This window comes from Planococcus citri, chromosome 2, assembly GCF_950023065.1.
Source record: "Planococcus citri chromosome 2, ihPlaCitr1.1, whole genome shotgun sequence".
In the NCBI taxonomy this organism is placed as follows: Eukaryota; Metazoa; Arthropoda; class Insecta; order Hemiptera; family Pseudococcidae; genus Planococcus; species Planococcus citri.
Window position 1 is genome coordinate 22,095,903 of NC_088678.1, and position 18,308 is coordinate 22,114,210.

The 18,308-nt window shown below is 41.3% G+C and overlaps 1 protein-coding gene across 1 annotated transcript; it reads left to right on the forward strand.

The window, feature by feature from the left end:
* Nucleotides 1–164: 164 nt before the first annotated feature.
* On the forward strand, nucleotides 165–17,175 carry rno (rhinoceros). The gene is made up of 12 exons (XM_065349077.1): nucleotides 165–253; nucleotides 1,189–1,240; nucleotides 1,457–1,563; nucleotides 1,653–1,810; nucleotides 2,101–2,312; nucleotides 2,889–3,052; nucleotides 3,141–3,289; nucleotides 3,359–3,646; nucleotides 3,729–3,911; nucleotides 4,001–4,137; nucleotides 4,221–4,470; nucleotides 5,977–17,175. Exons 3-12 carry the CDS (start codon nucleotides 1,509–1,511, stop codon nucleotides 13,780–13,782), a joined length of 9,402 nt encoding a protein of 3,133 aa, XP_065205149.1. The 5' UTR covers nucleotides 165–253; nucleotides 1,189–1,240; nucleotides 1,457–1,508; the 3' UTR covers nucleotides 13,783–17,175.
* Nucleotides 17,176–18,308: the final 1,133 nt, after the last annotated feature.

Here is an 18,308-nt window from a genome sequence, read left to right on the forward strand (position 1 = left end):
ATCAACAGATTTTTCGAAAGTGATAATTGTCTCAATTTTCGAGTTTTGTGATATTTAATCGATCGTTCGATACGAATAATATCCTTTTTTTCGTCAGTGTTCAAGTGATCGAGCCGTTTTAATTGATAATTTGTTGTTATTCGTGCGATATAATCAGTAAAAGTAATACATCTGCAGTGCTGCCATCTGTAATTGTTGTGTTTTTCAGTATTTGGACTGCAAAATATCGATGATATTTCTTAATATCAGCAATGTAAGAACTCAAATTTACTTAAATTATTCAGTATTTACGCCTACTAAATGTGTACAACCATCGCCCATCAATTGGCAACCCTCGAACAGAGTCAATCTTCATGTCAACACCTTGGCTATATAGGTTAGCTATTCTCTGGTAACTGTTCATCCAATTTTCCAAATATTCTTAATATTCAGCTTCAAACGGCTCCAGAGCTCGTATAGAATCACTCTTCAGATCTCCATCTACGATTTGAAACAACTCCAAGCAAGATCACATTGCGGATTGTCTGAAAAGAGTGGATTTTTGTTGGGTGTTTTGTATCCGATGCCTATGTTTCTTTCTTCCCTTATTCCGTTGAGGTTTTGGATCAATTCTTCGTTTAATTTAACGTATTTGGGGATCAGTTCGATGTATTGCCTATCTAGAAGATAGCAGATTAGTTTTTCCGTTGGTTTATCTAGTATCTCTGTAGCTATATTTGCCCGTTGCAAATTTTCTATTGACGAGCACTAAACAATAGGATCGTATCCCCCGCCTGATCATGTATTAGGTTCAGGTTTTCTACTTGGTGTTTCTTCTCATAAGCTATTGTTCTACGTTTATCAACATCATAGTTTTGTTTTCTTGTCTTTTTTAAAACCTCACATGCAGTAGGACTTTGGTACCTTGTGAGTCCCAAAACACCAAAATGTTTTCGAGAATTTCTAATTGTTGTGCAAAAATAACAGATCCTCGATGGTTTATTCTTTCAAAAACGAATAATACTATCTACAATATGACTCTGTATACGACGTTATCTCGTATTATCTTATCCAGTTAACCAGACATCTTTGAATAACCGTAAGGGTTGTTTTCCTTTAGAATTGAGGTGGTGGTTGTTTACATGTAGAATGTATGGTTTAAATGGTGGATGATATTTATCTAATTTTATGCGTTTTTATATGTTTTAGTTGGAGGAAAAATTAGATTACGTATTCATTTATCGTCAACCTCAGCAATGTAGTAAGTATGATTTGAAAATGTGTGTAAACAGACTCGTTATAACGTGTGAACTCATTATCAGTTGATAATCACTTCCGAAAACTAGGTATTGAAAAAAAAGCATACCTAAAGCACACGAAACCCTCGTTCATTAATATAGTTGATCTAGCTTCCTTGTTAAATAAACAATCAACCTGGTTTAACACCCCATTCTTTTCTGTTTTGTTTTTATCAAAGGCTGGAATGCTACGACAGCGGGGGTGGTCTGTTTATAATATCGCTTTAATTAATGATGTCACATAGAGGCAAAAGACAAGCATTCAGATCTGATGATGTTACTCCTGGTAAGCCAAGGATTTAATTTTCCATTCACACATCGTCTTACCTTCGATCTCGACTGTTGATAATTCGATGTTTTCTGCTTTTTCATCAGTTGCAACGAAGAGGAGGAAAGGGCGCGTTACGACGGTTGCGGAAGAAGAAGAAACGTCCCCCGTGGACCGTGCTCAATCTTATACCGGTGCCTCGATTTCCTCCGATTTAAAAATGTCCTCTATCTACAATCGCAGCGTTACCGATGCTCCAGCTGAGGTATGTTTGCGTCTCTAAAATTATATAATGTTTATTACTTTACGTACGTGAAACGGATGAGAGTAAGTAAAAAAGAAGAAAAAAAACACAACCTCGATTAAAAAATACGTTATCAGAATTTGTAGCCGATAAGAATTGATAAAATATTTCGACGTGTATTGCGAACTCTGTGCGTGGTATATTTCGGTTTATTGTTTCTAATTTAAGGTATTCATTTTCTTGCAATATTTTTTTTTCCATGAAATTACTACGAAAAACATGTGTTTGTTTTGCCATGTTCGCGATTTTAGCTTTTCCGCAAAGATCTTATTAGCGCTATGAAGTTACCCGATTCGGAGCCCTTAACCAGCGATCATTATTGGGTGATTACGGATCAATGGAAACAAGAATGGGAGCGCGGAGTTCAAGTACCTGTGAAACCAGATTCATTGCCGGGACCAAAAGTCAAAGCAACCGATAATTCCAGCAACCAATCTAAAAAAATGCACCACGAATTCAAATTGTACGTGATTTCGAGAGTAAAATGGTTACGTTATGATAAATCGTACCCATAATCGATATATAACGATAAGCATATCGCGTCGTCCGATTGCTTAAAATAAACCGAATCTTTGTTATCATTTCATTGATAAAACGTCTCACGTTAATGTACGTCTTACGTTTTTTTTTTCTTTACCTTTTCCCTGTCCTGTTTTTTTTTTCTGAAACGAAATAGTTAAACCTATTACATATTTTGGCGCACAAAAAGAATCCATGGAAGGGAATTACACCCGGATAGACCCGAATCGAGTAATATTAAGGTAAATTTGCGAAGTAATTTATGGCCTTGACGGTTTTATCTTTTTAAAATGTACCAAGAATGATGAAATATACCATCTTTTATCGTATTTCGATAAAAAATTTGCCTAGGCCGATGTATCGATGCGTTATATCGATATATTCTGGTTATATGATCGAAGATTCGGTTATTAGGTCATTGCCCTGTGAAGGATAATTGTCTAGGCTTGTTTTGTTGACTCATATGGGCGACCTTAATATACGTTCAAACTTGACATTCGCCATTCCGCTCTTGTTTCAGACCTAAAAACAAATACATTCGTATCACAAAAGACGAACATTTCCGAGTAGACGAGCACTACTTATCGAACGTTGGTATTCAGGCTGAAAAAGGTTGCGCCTATGATTTAGAAGACGTGGATGTAGTTTGGTTGAATATCGTCAATGGCGAACGCGCTCTACTTGGTAGGTTTTCCACAGCCAAAAAGTTTCATCTCGAGTTTGTCCTAATAAAGATGAACTGACCATTTTTATCAATCTGAATTTTGTGCAGGGTTACCGCCTATCAGTCAAGATCAATTGGAGCGTGTTATCGAAGAATTAGAAATGAGATGTTGGGAGAAAGTGCACGCCATTGTAAAGAAAGAAGAAGGATTAGCTTTGGAATTCGACGAAAGTGTCATCTGCGACGTTTGTCGATCGGTAATTATCTACTTTGAATTGATCGATGGATCTATTTCTTCGATTTAATTGACTTTCTGCGTTTTCTAGCCCGATTCCGAAGAAGGCAATGAGATGGTATTCTGCGATTGTTGTAACATCTGCGTTCACCAAGCGTGTTACGGTATCACAAGCATTCCAGCCGGACAATGGTTATGTCGAACTTGCGCTCTAGGTCTTAGGCCGGAATGTGTGTTGTGTCCGAATAAAAACGGAGCAATGAAATCGACACGTACCGGTCAAAAATGGGCTCACGTATCGTGCGCTCTATGGATACCTGAAGTTAGTATAGGATGTGTTGAAAAAATGGAGCCTATTACTAAAATCTCAAGTATTCCGGTAAGTTTCTCGATGCGTTTAGGCTTAGGAAATTTATTTTCAAGTATAACGATAATTATATCAATATTTTTGAAATTTACAGCAAAGTCGTTGGGCCCTAATATGCGTGTTATGTCGAGAACGAGTCGGCGCCTGTATTCAATGTTCGGTTAAAACGTGTAAAACCGCCTATCATGTTACGTGCGCTTTTAAACATGGATTAGAAATGCGTGCCATTATCGACGAAGAAAGTACCACCGACGACGATAACACTGTTAAATTAAGAGTAAGTTGCCCCAGAGATTTGGAGCCCACACACTTAATCGATATATAAATTCTATTTTATTAATTGATGTTTTTTTTTTTCAAACGCAGTCTTATTGTCAAAAACATAGTATAAGTAGTAAGAAAGATATGAGTAGTATTCCTGGGACTGGTTCCGATGAAGAGGTTAAAAAGAAACAACGTAAAGATATGACTTCGGAAGAAAAATCGCACGCTAGAGCCGTAAAGTAAGTTTTGACATTAGTGCTGCTCGACTTTCTGAGAAATGCCATTGTATGTAATCTAATTCCTCGTTTATTTTTTACTTCAGATTGCAAGAAATAGAAGCAGAATTCGAGAAACACGTCAGCGTCAAAGATATCACTAGAAAATACGACGTTGATGCGGAAGGACTCGAATACATCTATAATTACTGGGTGCTTAAACGTCGAGCTTCGTTTAATAAACCATTACTAGCCGCCAAGAGCGACGATGCTTCTGATCTACTGAATAAAAATCAAGAACAAGTCGATCAGGAGAAGATGAGGATGTTCGTGCAATTGAGGCAGGATTTGGAAAGGGTAAGTTTTGTTTTAAGGAATTATTTGTTCGATAGGGCTGAGACCATCGTTTCATTCTTTTTTTGACTTTTTCAAAAAAGATAAATGATATAACGATGGATAGGTATTCTTGTTACACAACTGAGAGAAAACATTTTTTTATTTGGAGCCAATTACAAATCATATCCACTCAATCCACGAATAAAATTTCAAAACTGGAAGAATGTTTCTGCTGCCCATTTTTTTTTTTTTTTTTTTTTTTGAAGTGTATGATTGATCATTGTTATATTGAATTTTTGGTGTTGATAATATTATTAAACCTGCAATTCGCCTGCCAGAATCGGAGACACTAAATTTATTGCATCAGTTTCATCAGAGTAAACTTGACTATTTTATTCTCACTTTGCTTGGGCAATTTCACGAACATCTTGTTAGAAATCTCAAAGGAGTTTAGAAAAATGACCTGAAAACACCTAAAAGTGTCCTGAAGTACAATTTTTGATGGAAGGTGGTCACCTTTTAATATTTTTTTTTTTTATGTTTGTCATTGCCTCTGATGCCCCCCCCCCCTTGATCAACTGCATTTTCAAATCCATCTCAATCGTCCAAAAATCACTAAATCACCAAAGTTCACTTTTTTCACAGTAGGTGTTCAAATTAGACCTCGATACGTGATTTTTGTAAAACCACGACCGAAATGGTCATTTTTTTCGGTTTTTTCATCGACTTATGCACTTTTTGAATTATTTTGAAAAATTTGTACTCCTAAGAGGCTTTCCACTTTTTTGATCAGGCAGCTTGAAATAATTCTGTGATCTTCATGCTCCAGTGAAAAATGATCGAAATCGATGGTTGAGTGACCGAAAAAATCCTTTGTGAGAAATCAAAAAATGGAAGTATCTGTGATGATAGAAAATATGTACTATGAAAAATATAGGTGGCTCAAAAGTCAGTTTCTCACCAAAAAAAAGAAAAATTGATGTACGAGTGGCCAAAAAGTCAGTTGCCACCAGAAAAAACGTGGGTCACCCTAAATGTTAAAAGTACGTGACTGAACATTTTCCTGCGTTGTATAAGTTGCATAGCTGGGAAAAAATGGGAACTTTCTGTTGGGCCACCTGTATTTTGATTTCGTTGAAGTTTTTTCTGAATTTGGCCCCTCGGTGCAGTAATTTAATGTATTCATAGATTTTTGCCAACATCTAAAAAACTAATTGCAATTATCATCAATTACTTACTTCCTAAGCAAGTTACATTTCAAGGTAATCGTTTGAAAACCACCTAAAATAGAAAGTTTCGTAATGTTTCTTAAATTTGAATTTTGGTTTTTATTTTGGGCAATGATGAAAAAGCGATGCTGAAAAAAAAAAAAAAATTACATAAAAATCTTCATTTCAGCTGGAAACCGTTACTCCGACCTATTTCTTTTGTCATGAAATTTGCTGGAAATCTGTGACTCGACTGCTGTTCTTCTGTTGCGCAGAACAACCTCGAATTAATCGTGATTATTTTTTGTTTGTTCTACAGGTACGAAACCTATGCTACATGGTGAGCAGACGCGAAAAGCTCTCACGTTCGTATCAGCGTCTACGCGAACAAACATTCTACAAGCAGGCGGCTCTTCTGTCGGATACTCGAATAAGCCTGAGTACGGCAGAAATAACGTCAATCAAAGAAGCAAATCACGGCCCGTCGATATACGATCGTCTATACTCGCACGCCAACGCTCCGGATCTGAGCACGGATTTCGAAACGATGGTATCGCGTATCGCCGGCTACACGGATTCGGACCATTATTCGCCCCGGCGCAGCGTCAACGGCTACGTGTTCTCGTCTCGCGGCGACGGTTCGGGTAAACGATCCTGCCTAAACGGCGATTTGAAGAGTTTATCGTCCGAAAGCAATCTGTCGAGCGCCAGCGATATGGAAACGACGGGCAGTAAAAGTCACGCGGCGACTGGTTTGGATACCGAGTCGGATAGTCGCTTCAAGGTGAACAATAATCGAATGAATAAGTCGCAGCGAAAAAACGCGGTAGAGAATCGCACGAAGAACACGGCTCGAAGAAGAAAAAGCAACGCGTCGTCGGTCGCTTCGTATATGGATACGTCGTCGGCGAGCGACATGGAAGACGCGACGAAGCCGAAAACCGATACAGCCATCAATCGACAACGATCAAAAAAGTCATCAACGCTGGCGTCCGCCTCCGCGTCCGTAGCGTCAAAAAAGTCGTCACCTTCGCTGAGCCGCTCGTCGTTCGATCTTCTAGAGCGGCGGCTGTGGCGAAGTCGAAGCAGCGGCAGTGCCACTGCTGCCGATGATGACGACGAAGAAGACGACAGCGAGGACGATCTGTTTCTTATTCATCGTCCGGCGTCTAAAACCAAAGGAGGCGACTTCAAGAAGAAGATCAGCGATATTTACTCGAGCGATTCGGACGACGATTCTTATTCGGCGAAAATGTCGACGTCGGTGAAAGATTCGCGTAAGCCGGTACCAACGAAAGCGTCCATGAAAGAATTTTCGGCCGGAGGCCATAGCAAATCCAAAGACGTTGCTGGCAGCAACGGTATCAAGTCCATGACTGGTCAGCCATCGAGTAATGAGAAACGCAAAAGATTTAAGGATCTGTTCGATGAAGAATCGGACGACACGTCGAGTAAAGACGGTATCGGCGTTGGTAGACGTGGTGTCGATAAATCGGCTACGATGGACGATAAATTATCGTCGTCCGGCGAAACGTCATCTGATATTGTTCCTCAACGAAAAGCTGCCAAAATGGCCAGTCAAACTCTTGCGACGGCACCAGCTACGACTAAAAAGAATCGTAAATCCGATAAGAAATCTCCGGCTAAATCCGCGTCCGGTGCTCGTAGTAAAGATGACGCTGAAAGCAAACTGGCCGCGGAATCCGATAAAAATACCAATTATCTGGATATGCTGCCTTTCGTACCTCAAAGAGCCGCAGCCAAAAAGGCTATCAAAGCCATCGAACACATCAAGAACGGTATGGTCAAACCTACAACCCCGTTCGAAGATGCGCAACAATCGCAAAACGAGCTATTCAAATCGGTGTTGAAATCATCATCATCTTCGTCGACGCAACAATCACATTCGCAACAGAAAGGTGTTCATAAGAAAGAATCGTCGTCGTCCAAACACCATCACCATCATCATCATCACCAAAAATCATCCGCGGCTTCGGCCGCTGATCGTGACTCGGAGAGTAAATCCGATACTAATTTCGGCGTTTTGGGCGACAAAAAATCATCGTCCGGATCCTCGTTTTACCAAAAATCATCGTCTATCGGTACAGCAGCCTCGGCCGCGTCGTCCGATACGCCATCCAGTATCTCATCTGCCTCGTTATCGTCGAGCGCTCTCAATTCGGCGGTGGGCAGTATTTCCTCGCTTACGTCATCGGTTACCACATCATCGACGACGACTGCTGTAAGTGCAACGGCATCGGCGTCTGCCACTACTACGTCCTTATCGACTCCGGCTACGAGTGCAACTGTAGCAACCAAGAAACCTACATCGTCGAATCGTAGCTCGTCGAGATCATCCTCTTCGGGATCTTCGTCCTCGTCATCGTCATCATCCTCGTCGTCCTCATCGTCGTCCTCATCATCTTCATCATCATCGTCATCCTCGTCCTCTTCCGGCAGTTCCTCGTCGTCATCCTCATCGAGCTCCGAAAGCGAACCCGAAGATAGTGCTACGAAAAAGATACCCATCAAGGCAACCGCTCGAGTAGCCTCTCCTCCGACTACGACTCCGGCTGCGGCCGCCGTTACCACTAAACCCATGCCCAAGTGCAAGAAACGCGAGCAATTGCGTAAAGACGAACCAACTCCCGCTGTTAAAGAACCCGTCGCAGCCGCATCTACCTCTTCTGCGGCAGCTGAGCAGCCAGAGCTGCAGCAAATCGACGATAAACCCAATACGAATAACATGGTTGCTGATAACGATCTAACTGCCGCCATTCAAGATCTGTATAAAGAAAGCACACGAACGCAAGCGGGAGAAGTATCCATATTCGACCAAATGGAATGCGACGTAAACAAAGTTAAACCACCTTCGCCTAATCCGCCTTCTGTGATGGAACTCGAATCCGCATCTTCGTCGTTCGATAACAAATTACCGGCGTCGACGGAAGAAGATATGGAAAGTTGCGAGACAAAATCAGCTATCGAACATTTGACCAACAACGAAAGTGATTTCTTATCGCGACACGGCTGGGAAACGGAATCAGCCACAGCCAGTATCGGTAGCGCCAGTCAAACGGCAGCTAGCGTTGAAAATATGGAAAAGAACTTGGCCGAATCCTTGGAGGCGTTCTTCGGCGACGATTTCGACGAATTTAAAGAAGATTCGAAAGAAGATAGCGCTCGCGAAACGTTGAATTTAGTCGAGAAACTCAGGCTCGAGCTTGCTCGTAAAAAGACTATCGACGTCGATGGTATCGCATCGGCTCCAACTCCCGATGTGGCCATCGACGATCCTAAGATGGCCGGCGAAGTTGATCACAACTCTCTTAATGACGATAAAAACACATCTCTCGATTCGATCGACCCGACTATCGATACCAATTCATCTAGTATGGATAAAGAACAAATGCCACAGCTGGAAATGCAATCGCAACAACAGCAGCAATCACTCGCCACGCCAAGTCCTATGCAGACGCAGCAGCAACAACACCCGCCGCAGCTGACACCTCATTCGCAACATCAGCAATCGTCGATGATGCGAAACAACCTCGATATGTTCAATTCGTTTGCCGTGGACATGTTACAATCTGCGGCCACCGCCGGCGTTGACGTCGCTTCTATGATCACACCCGAGAAAAGCTTACCGATCACCGATTCCATAAGTATTAATACCGATACGCAGTCTTGGCTTCCGGCCGGGTCTCAATCGCATTCGGTGAGCGGCGATCGCGTCTCGTCTCCGTATCGTCACGAAGATGAAGCCAGTATGATGAATCGTTGGTCTGAAAACGTAATGATACCGTCGAGACGATCGGATTGTTCGTCTACGTCAACCTCGTCCGCAGCCTCTTCATCTGGATCTTCGTCGGCGTATTGCGGCGATATGCTACCTCACGCAGGGCAAACCGCCGTCGATATGATGAGAAGCGTTGCGGCGACCGTGGCCAACGATATTATGCAATCGTCTGCGAGAAACGAACAACAACAACAACAAATGATGCAGCAGACAACGCCAACGTCGAGTCAACTACAGCAGCAACAACAGCAACAATCGTTGATGTTGCAACAACAGGAAGAAGCGTTACGAAAATCGGCGGCAGCCGTCGCCGACCTCCTCAGACCCGTAGACCAGCACAATGATAATCACCATTACGCTAATACAATAGCTGACAATCTTTATTCGACGTATCGAGAGCATATGTCTTCGCTAATGGCCGGAAAAATGCCACCGTACGATACGCATCAGTCGACCAGACCATCGTCACTATTCCCAGGATCGTCGTTTGATCCTTCCGGCGGATACCAAGCAGGAATGAGTAAACCGTACGAAGCTCCTTTGATGATTCAAACACCTAGCGTCGGTGCGGCTGCAGCGTCGTTTACGAGCACGTCACTCAACATGGCGTTCGTTTCGTCGATTATATCGCCAATACCACCCATCAATACGGACGATACTACGTTGGCGGATGGAGGTACCGCTTCGACGCCGACAACCGATGAAAGTAGCAGCAAACTAGATACGCCGACGCCCAGAATGAACAGTATTAAAGATATGTTCGATGGCAGCCTAGTTGCGGCCGATGATAAAGACAAAGAGAACGGCTTCAACAACAGCACCATCGGCGCTGATGATCTCGTTAACGATATTTCGCCGCTCAATGATACGAAATCCAGCTCGTCAATCGGAGCTGCTGTGGCGGCCACGCCGTCACCGGTCACCACTCCTGCAGTACAGAAGAGCGATATCGAGAAAACCATCGACGAAGTGGCCGCCGCCGTTTCAGAAGTGCCACCTGCTGTAGTGCCTGTATCGACCAGCACTCCTCGAGTCGACAGCGCGGCAGCGACCATCGTTCCTCCGTCTCCATCGCCGAAATTACCGCCTCACAGTGCCAAAAAATCGCCTACCAAACCAACCAGAGCTTCGGCTCGAGTGCTGTCTCAAAACAAATCACCGATCGCGAAATCGCCGTTGGCCAGCGGCGTATCTCCTGCCAGGTTACCGCCTGTGGTTGCTGAATCTCCTAGCGCCACGCCATCCGCAACGACGAAAACTGCCAATAAATCGACGTCGAGGAAAAATCACCGCAATAATAATCGAACCGGCGGCCAACGCAATCGTGGTGGTCGTGGTAGAGGTCGTGGTCGAAACGCGAATCAGGCCGGTTTCTTCTATCGCGAATGGGAAAGCGACACGACTGCCAAACTGGCCGGAACGGTTTACGATTTCGACGGAGAAGACGAAATAGGCGCGGATAACTTCGAAAATCTGCGAGCCATGAGAGAAGAACGTCGCAAATCGACCGATACCGTTTATAGTAAATTATCAACGCCCTCGAAAGAAACCTGTTACTCGCCCAAATTTGCCAGTCCGTCGTCTCAGCAACCAGCTGCCGCGTCACCTCGTCCGACGACGAAACGTAGCAGTAAATCATCGGCCGCTGCCACCGCTGCCGGACGCGCTTCGCATCGATCGCAGTTATCGCCTTTGTGCGAAATCGGCAACAACGGACGTATCATTACCAAAGACTATCGCGATGCTATCATTGCGCCGCCTCCGCCCGCGTTGCCTCAGCCCGAAGATGACGACGAAGAAGAGGAAGAAGAAGATATAGAAGCGACAGTCGCCGTTGAAGAAGTTCAAGACGAAGATGAAGACGAGGAAGAAGAATTACATCGGGAGAAATCGTATAGAACTGCCACTACCATTTCTTCATCGGCTGCCAATGCTGCCGCTGTCATAGCCAAAGATAAAACTGCAGCCGGACCGACCACGTCACCTACGTTACCGCAACCTCCAGTTCAGTCGGCCGCTGCTGTCGAACAGTTCGCCGCCGTACAGCCCTTATTACCTGGTCCGGTCGATATGCGCACCTACAGTGGTGGCAGTTCGTACGATGCCCAAAATCGCATAGATTCTCACACCGAAGAGGAAGCTTACACTGATATTACGCCTGTGTCTGCGACTGATCACTTCGCAACATCCAAGACTGCATCGGTTACTGCAGCTTCGGCTCCAGAACCGGTTAACGATCTCGTCGACGCTTTAGAGAAAGAAATCGAAAGGTATTCGTCTCTACCTACGGCGACGGCAGGTCGCTCCGCTAAACGATCTCCAGCCGATGTTAGATCAGCTTCAGCTATGTCCAGCTCAACCAACGCTGATTACGCCTCCAAAATCGTCGATCCGAGCGCGATTGACATTACCAACACGAGCGCAGCTTCCGCCCACGCCACAGCCGCATCGTCCAATCATTTCGTACCTTCGGATACGCGTGTTAATCGGGTACTCGGCGAAGCTACGGCCACCATAATCGAAGACGATAGCCCCGGTCAATCGCGTAATCAACTGAAAATGAAAATCAAAGGACCTTATTCGGACGCCAATTACGTGCCTATTACGACATCAGCGACCGCCGCCGGAACCGTTTCTCATCCGTCGATTCCGGCAGCAGCTGCGGCTGCGGCTCAAGCCACTGCACCCAACGAGTTCAACATGTCGGTAGGTAATTTGAACGTATCCGGAAGTGTTTCGGCGGCTACCGCGGCGTCGAGTTATAATCGTCGTATGCGAAAGAAAGAACTTTTAAGGCAATACTGTACCCAGCAAGATAACACCGACGAATGCGCCAACGACATGATGGCTGTGGTTAACGCTGTTGGAATGATGGCTCCGGCCGCCGTTCCAAACGAAACGACCAGCTCGATGCCTGCGCCGAATCAACCGCCACCTAAAAGCGCGGTGCAAGGTTACAAGTTACCCAAAGCTGTCGCCTCGATGACCACGATACCGACCAAAGAGGATTACAAAGCGTTAATCGACGCGGCTACCAGTATCGACAAAAAGAAACGCGGCAAGGATAAGTATTCGGCGGCGTCTTCTGTTTACGATTTAAACAACGAATCCGGTATCGGAGGAGCATTCTCGTCGTCCGGCATCGGTGCCAATAACAGTAACGTGAACAGCTACAACAACGCGTACTACCATAATAATCCGGCCAAACAGAACTACGGTTCCGGTAGCGTTTCCGTATCGCTGGATAAGAAAGATACCTCGCTAGATGCGAATTCCACCGGCAACGGTAGCGATAATCACGTAACCAAACGTAAAAGTCGCGGCGGTAATTCATCGTGCGGCGCTCCGCCCAAACTGAAGATTAAAATTGGAAACGCTCCTTCGGTGGTGGCCGTGGAAAACAACTCGGTCGCCGGCAACGGCAGCAGCAACGCGTCCGGCAGTACGTTCGAAGATAAAAATCTACGTCTGAGGCCGCCTAAGAAACGTCTGTGCGATTCCGCCGATAAACAACCGAGCGCCGCTACCGTCGAACAGCTGAAACGTGAAAGTATGCGATACCGATCGAAAGTGAGCAGCGAATTCGAGAATTGCGCCGTCGAAGGTACCAACGGCGGTCGTGCCAGCCGATCGCAATCCAGAGGCGGTAGCGTCGTCGACGATAATTTCTTCAGCGATAACGATAATTCGGTATCGTCCACCACCAAAGAAGGCAGCAACGTCGGCGGCTCCAGCTCGTCGTCGAAGAAACGCCGCAAAGGTAGTCAGAAAACAAGCGGCAGTAAACGCAAAAAGAAAGCCAGAAACGATAACGACGATGTCGACAGCACGCCTCACGTACGCATCATCACCAATCACGAGGTCAGCGAAGGCGCGCCCAAAAAGATCATCATCAAATTCGGCGGCTTGTCCGCTATGCAACCGGAGGCGGCGACGACGTCGCCTCCACCGCCACCCCTCGCCACACCCAAACCGCCTAAATCTAAACGTAACATGAACCACGAACTAGATAAAGTCACAACTACCAAAATTACGCCGATCAGATTAAAAGTATCCAGAACGAAAGAAGGTTTTGTAGCTAAGTCGTCGTGCGTCGAGGACGATGATTCATCCGCCCCAACAGCAGCCAAGAAGAAATCGGCGGCCAGCGCCGCATCCGATACTTCGTCCGCAGCAACGTTACCAAAAAAACACGTACCATCATCGACGCCATCGTCGTCAGCTGAGACGAATTCTACGGATACGGCGGCGTCGTCCGCCGCGATGAATCCTCCTCCGACGCCATCGCTGGTTGCAGCGGCGTCTACTTCCAATACGACAGTGTGATTTAGATATTTTTAATTCTGTTTGTTTTTTTCTTCTTTTTTTTCTTTTTTTTTTTTTGTTCGTATCTTGTTTTTTATTTATTTATTATTTTCGTCGTGTGTTTATTTATTCGTCTTTTTTCGTTCTGTTTTTTTTTGTCGTGTGTATCCCTCCCCTCGCTCCCTTAAATGCCCTCAATTTATTATGTTGTATTACCGTATCTTGTTCGTGTTCTTGTGCGTGTGTGTGAGTGTGTTTCGATGGATGATGCGTAAAAAAAATGATTGTACGAGGGTGGCCGTTCGATTAATCAAGATTACGAATCGTGCTGCTGCTGCGGTGTTTTTCCCTCCTGGTGGCGTGTAAAGTGCATTTAAAAATTGGACGAAAGTAACGGCGGTTTTTTCCAAGGGTTTCGTCGGGTCAAAACGCTAATCAAGTTGGATTCAGACTCGGTGCCAAAAATCAACATCGTATAAATCTTAGAAATTATTCGGCTATCGAGACCGATCCTAGTATTTTGCTCAAAAAATAACGAAAGTAAAAGTAAAAAAAAAAACAAACCAATTGGAAAACCCTCGGCACTTATAACGTAGTCAAATTTTTCTATTATTTTTTAAATAAAGTGCAATATTTCGATTTACTATTTTAATTCATTTAATTATGATATTTATTACGAATGTTTTTTTTTCCTCTCTCTCTTTCTCTCTCTATCTCTTTTCTCGTCTCTTTATATAATTTTTATGTATATGTAAATTTATACTTATTACCGTACGTATATGGAACTAACATGTGTATTAATTCGTCGATATATACTTTTTTTTTGTCGTATTAACGATGACATTTTCTATGTTAATTTTTTTCTCGGATGTCTCGATCGATAGATAATCGAAAATTTTGTTTTTGTTTCGTTTTTTTCTCTTTTTTTTTTTACTAAGAATTTAAGTTTATCTACGCTTTAGACTTTCTCTCAATGTATCGTTGTATCGGCCGGCCGTAGCGTTTCGTTGTGACGTGTATAATATTGTCGTGCTGTTTTTTCTTAATGTTGTACTTGTATTATTCCGTTGACGGAATTAAGGCGGTTGTAGGGATGTTTAGAACAATTTCGAAATGTATTTTGGGAATTGCCAGTTCCCTTTGTTTTGGCCTCCCTGGTGGAGACCCTATAACTGACCTGGAATGGGTGATGGTAACCTAGGTTTTTCATCTAGTCGGAGTTTCGTTGTTGTTATTGCTGGTGGGGGAGGGAAGGGGTGATATAGATGCGGATCGATCTAAAATAGATAATTTTTTTCTTCGTGCGAAAGTGTATTGTAGTTTGGCTTTCGAATTTTTTTCGGGTTCTAAATTTCCTCAAAAGAAAAAACCTAGGTTATTCTGGATGGGAAACGTGATCGTGCTGGGTAAAAGAGGCATTTTCAGTAAAATAAATTGAAATTGTGTTTTAGAAATTTAATTTTGAAAAAAATGGAAATGATGGTTGTTTTTTTTGGTGTAGATTTCAACTTTTTGTAATCGAGACTTTTGGATAATTTAATGAAGGCTTCAAAAAAGTCGATAATTTTTTTTTTTTAAAGTTTACTCAAAAAATGTTGAAAATGCGAATTTTTTAAATTGAAATTTATGGAAGAAAGAGAAATGGGGAAGGTGTTTGAAATTATCAACGCTGAAAGTAAAGTAAAAAAAAAAAATTTTTAAAAATTTAAAAGCAATCTCTCAATTTCTGAGTGCCCTTTTTTACTCGGCACGATTACGAAATATCAAGAAAAAAATTTCTGTGTCAATTATTAATTGTTAGACGAATTGTTGTACGTACCACGTTCTCGAAAACATTTTTTTTTTTTTTTTTTTTTTTTTAAATAACTTGAAAAAGTATCTAAATTTTTAAAGCTTGTTTTTATTTTAATGATCGAAGGCTTCTCTCTGTTTGAAATTTTTTGCTTATGACGTCATAAAGATGAAAAATGCTTATCGTCGGCGCCGGCCTAAACGCGTAGATAATTCGTAGGGTTTAGCGGTGTGTCCGTAAGTACCTGTGCTGAGAAGGTGGATTTTTTTCAGGGGAAAATTGGCGTTATTTACTCGCGTGTATTGTTTGCTTAGAGCGTTTCGTTATATAATCGTAGGAAAAAAAATGGCGAATTTGACGCTAAAAAATTGTATCGCATAGCGTTTAGTCATTATCGTTTGTTCATTTTTGTTCGCGAATACGCGGTAATTATCGTATATAAATGTGCGTAATTTAACCAAGAATTTGATCAATAATTATCGAAAAAGTACATAGAAGAGGTACCGGGTATATCGGTGGTGTTACAGTATTGCTTATTATAAATATTATTGTGATGTGTGTACGAAGTTGTTGTCGTTATATTGTTGTATCGTGTATGCCTCTTGTTAGAAGGGTAGGCCTTGTTGGAATTTTGAAGGCGTAGTTTGGTGGTATTTTTGACGGCCTAAAAATTATTGGGTTTTGTTGCATCTTTTAGAAAATATACGTAGTTTTTTTTTTAAAAAAAAGGAAAAGAAAATAATGTTTAAAAATGTATTATTTCGATATTTCAAGTACACTACCCCGTATGCAAACTACGCCTGCGGGTTTTTATGTTTCATTTAAATTCGTTGACGAGCTAACTGCTTGAAAAAATATTGTACCGTCCGTTGTGTTTTTTTTTCTCCTCAATTTTTTTTCGGGTGCAAAATGGCAGTTGATTGCACGACGCTGTTATCACTACGAGTAGAATATATACCAAGATGAATAATTATTTTACGCGGCTTTGTTAATTTTTACCTCTCGAATTGAAGAAGAAAAAAAAAGAAAATTTTCTGACGTGAATCTTTCCTCTTTCTCTCTATCTCTCTGTTTTTACGCGCTAATAATAATATAATGTTCTCTTAACATAATGATGAAACTTTTATTGTTTTTATTTTTCGCGTAGTGATTATTTCCTCTATTATTATTTTTTTTTTTCGACAGTAGAACTGTTATATATTGGTTATTATATTATTGTTTTTGTAAGCGGAAGTCCTGTGCGAAGGCTTTTAGTTTAAAAACAAAAAACTTATTAACAACCGCATGTTTAAGCAGCTGTTATTTTTTTATTGTTATTGTTTTTTTTCTTTTTGTTATTGAAATTAAATTAGTGTAATACCTTTTGTAATTAATCGAAATTTCATTATACTCGTATATTTTTTCTTTCTTTCTTTCTACTTTGTTTTTTTTTCCTCTTCTTATCTTTTGTTGTAAATTTTGTATTTAAAATGTTACGTCGTCGTATGTGTAAAATTTTGTAAATAATGCACATAGTATATTGTATTATTTATATATTTCTAAAACGATAAGTTTTTTTTTTAATAATTTAAAAGTTTATAAGAAATATTTATTAAAATAAAATATTGAGATTGTTTTATTAAGTTGTGGTGTTTTATTTGTTGTGGCTGCGTGAAAGGGTGTTTTTTGAGGGGGGAGTTGAGGTGTTGTATTTTTCGTGGAGTTTCTTGGAGTAAGTTCCAGGTATGTAAATATATGTATTCAAGGTACAATCTTTGGTAGAAATGGTAGAAATGAATTTCTCCATCTTGTTTGAAAATGAGCATCTCAAAAAAAGAAAGGGTTGGAAATGGATTTAAAAAGTTAAAAATTTAATTTTCGTGCATTTCGACTTTCGAGGTGCTTGATTCAAAAATTTATTATTTTAATGAATTCGAGCCAGACATCTGAGGCAGATACGACTTTTTTGACTAGATTATATAAATTTTCATTTCATGACCTATTTTGGAAAATTGAAAACTGCAAAAAATCATGTTTGAGACGGTGTACTAAACTTGATAAGAATTTTCTTTGGAAAAATTGAAAAAAATGCTAATTTTTTCCAAACCCACAAAAAATTCTGTGTTTTGGAAAAATTACGAATGAAAAAAGCACTACTTTTACCATTTTTTTTAACCCATCAAACTTTTCAATATTCATTGAAAATTAGAAAATTTTGACTTCAATCAATTTTTTTATCGTTGAAAATTTTTTTTTTAATTTTGTTTTAAACCTTTCACTTTTTTTGCGGATTGGACCTGAAGAGATCTAGACATGAATGGATCAAATTTAACCTAGCAAGATCGGAGTTATTCTTTTTTTCGATAATAATTTTGAATTTATTTCATTATCAAGTTCTGCGCCAGGAGACGATGCATTTCGATTCTCGGTATTGTTGCAAAAGCCTACACAGTTCCAGGTTATTTTATTATTGATTTTTCAAAAATTGAAGTTTACAAAAAAATAATAATGTTGATAATACACATTTTGTTTTATCCCAAAAATTACTAAAAATAAAAACTGATGCTTTTTTGCAAAAAAAAAAACAAAACTCAAATTTTTTGAAAAATTAGCTCAAAAATTTCGTTTTTCTGTCAGAAAATGCCAAATGTTCCCTTTAATAAAATTCCCCTTTCCATCTTTTGTCTAAAATTGTGAAAAATGCTCAATTTCTTGTCAATAAATTATCAAAACTCTTGTTTTTTGTTAAAAATTGTCCACAATTTTCACATCTTAC

Coding starts and splice junctions, on each gene's coding strand:
- rno (XM_065349077.1), top strand. CDS start 1,509: ATGATGTCACATAGAGGCAAAAGACAAGCATTCAGATCTGATGATGTT. Junction 3,647..3,728: donor CTAAAATCTCAAGTATTCCG/GTAAGTTTCTCG, acceptor TGAAATTTACAG/CAAAGTCGTTGGGCCCTAAT. Junction 4,471..5,976: donor TGAGGCAGGATTTGGAAAGG/GTAAGTTTTGTT, acceptor TTTGTTCTACAG/GTACGAAACCTATGCTACAT.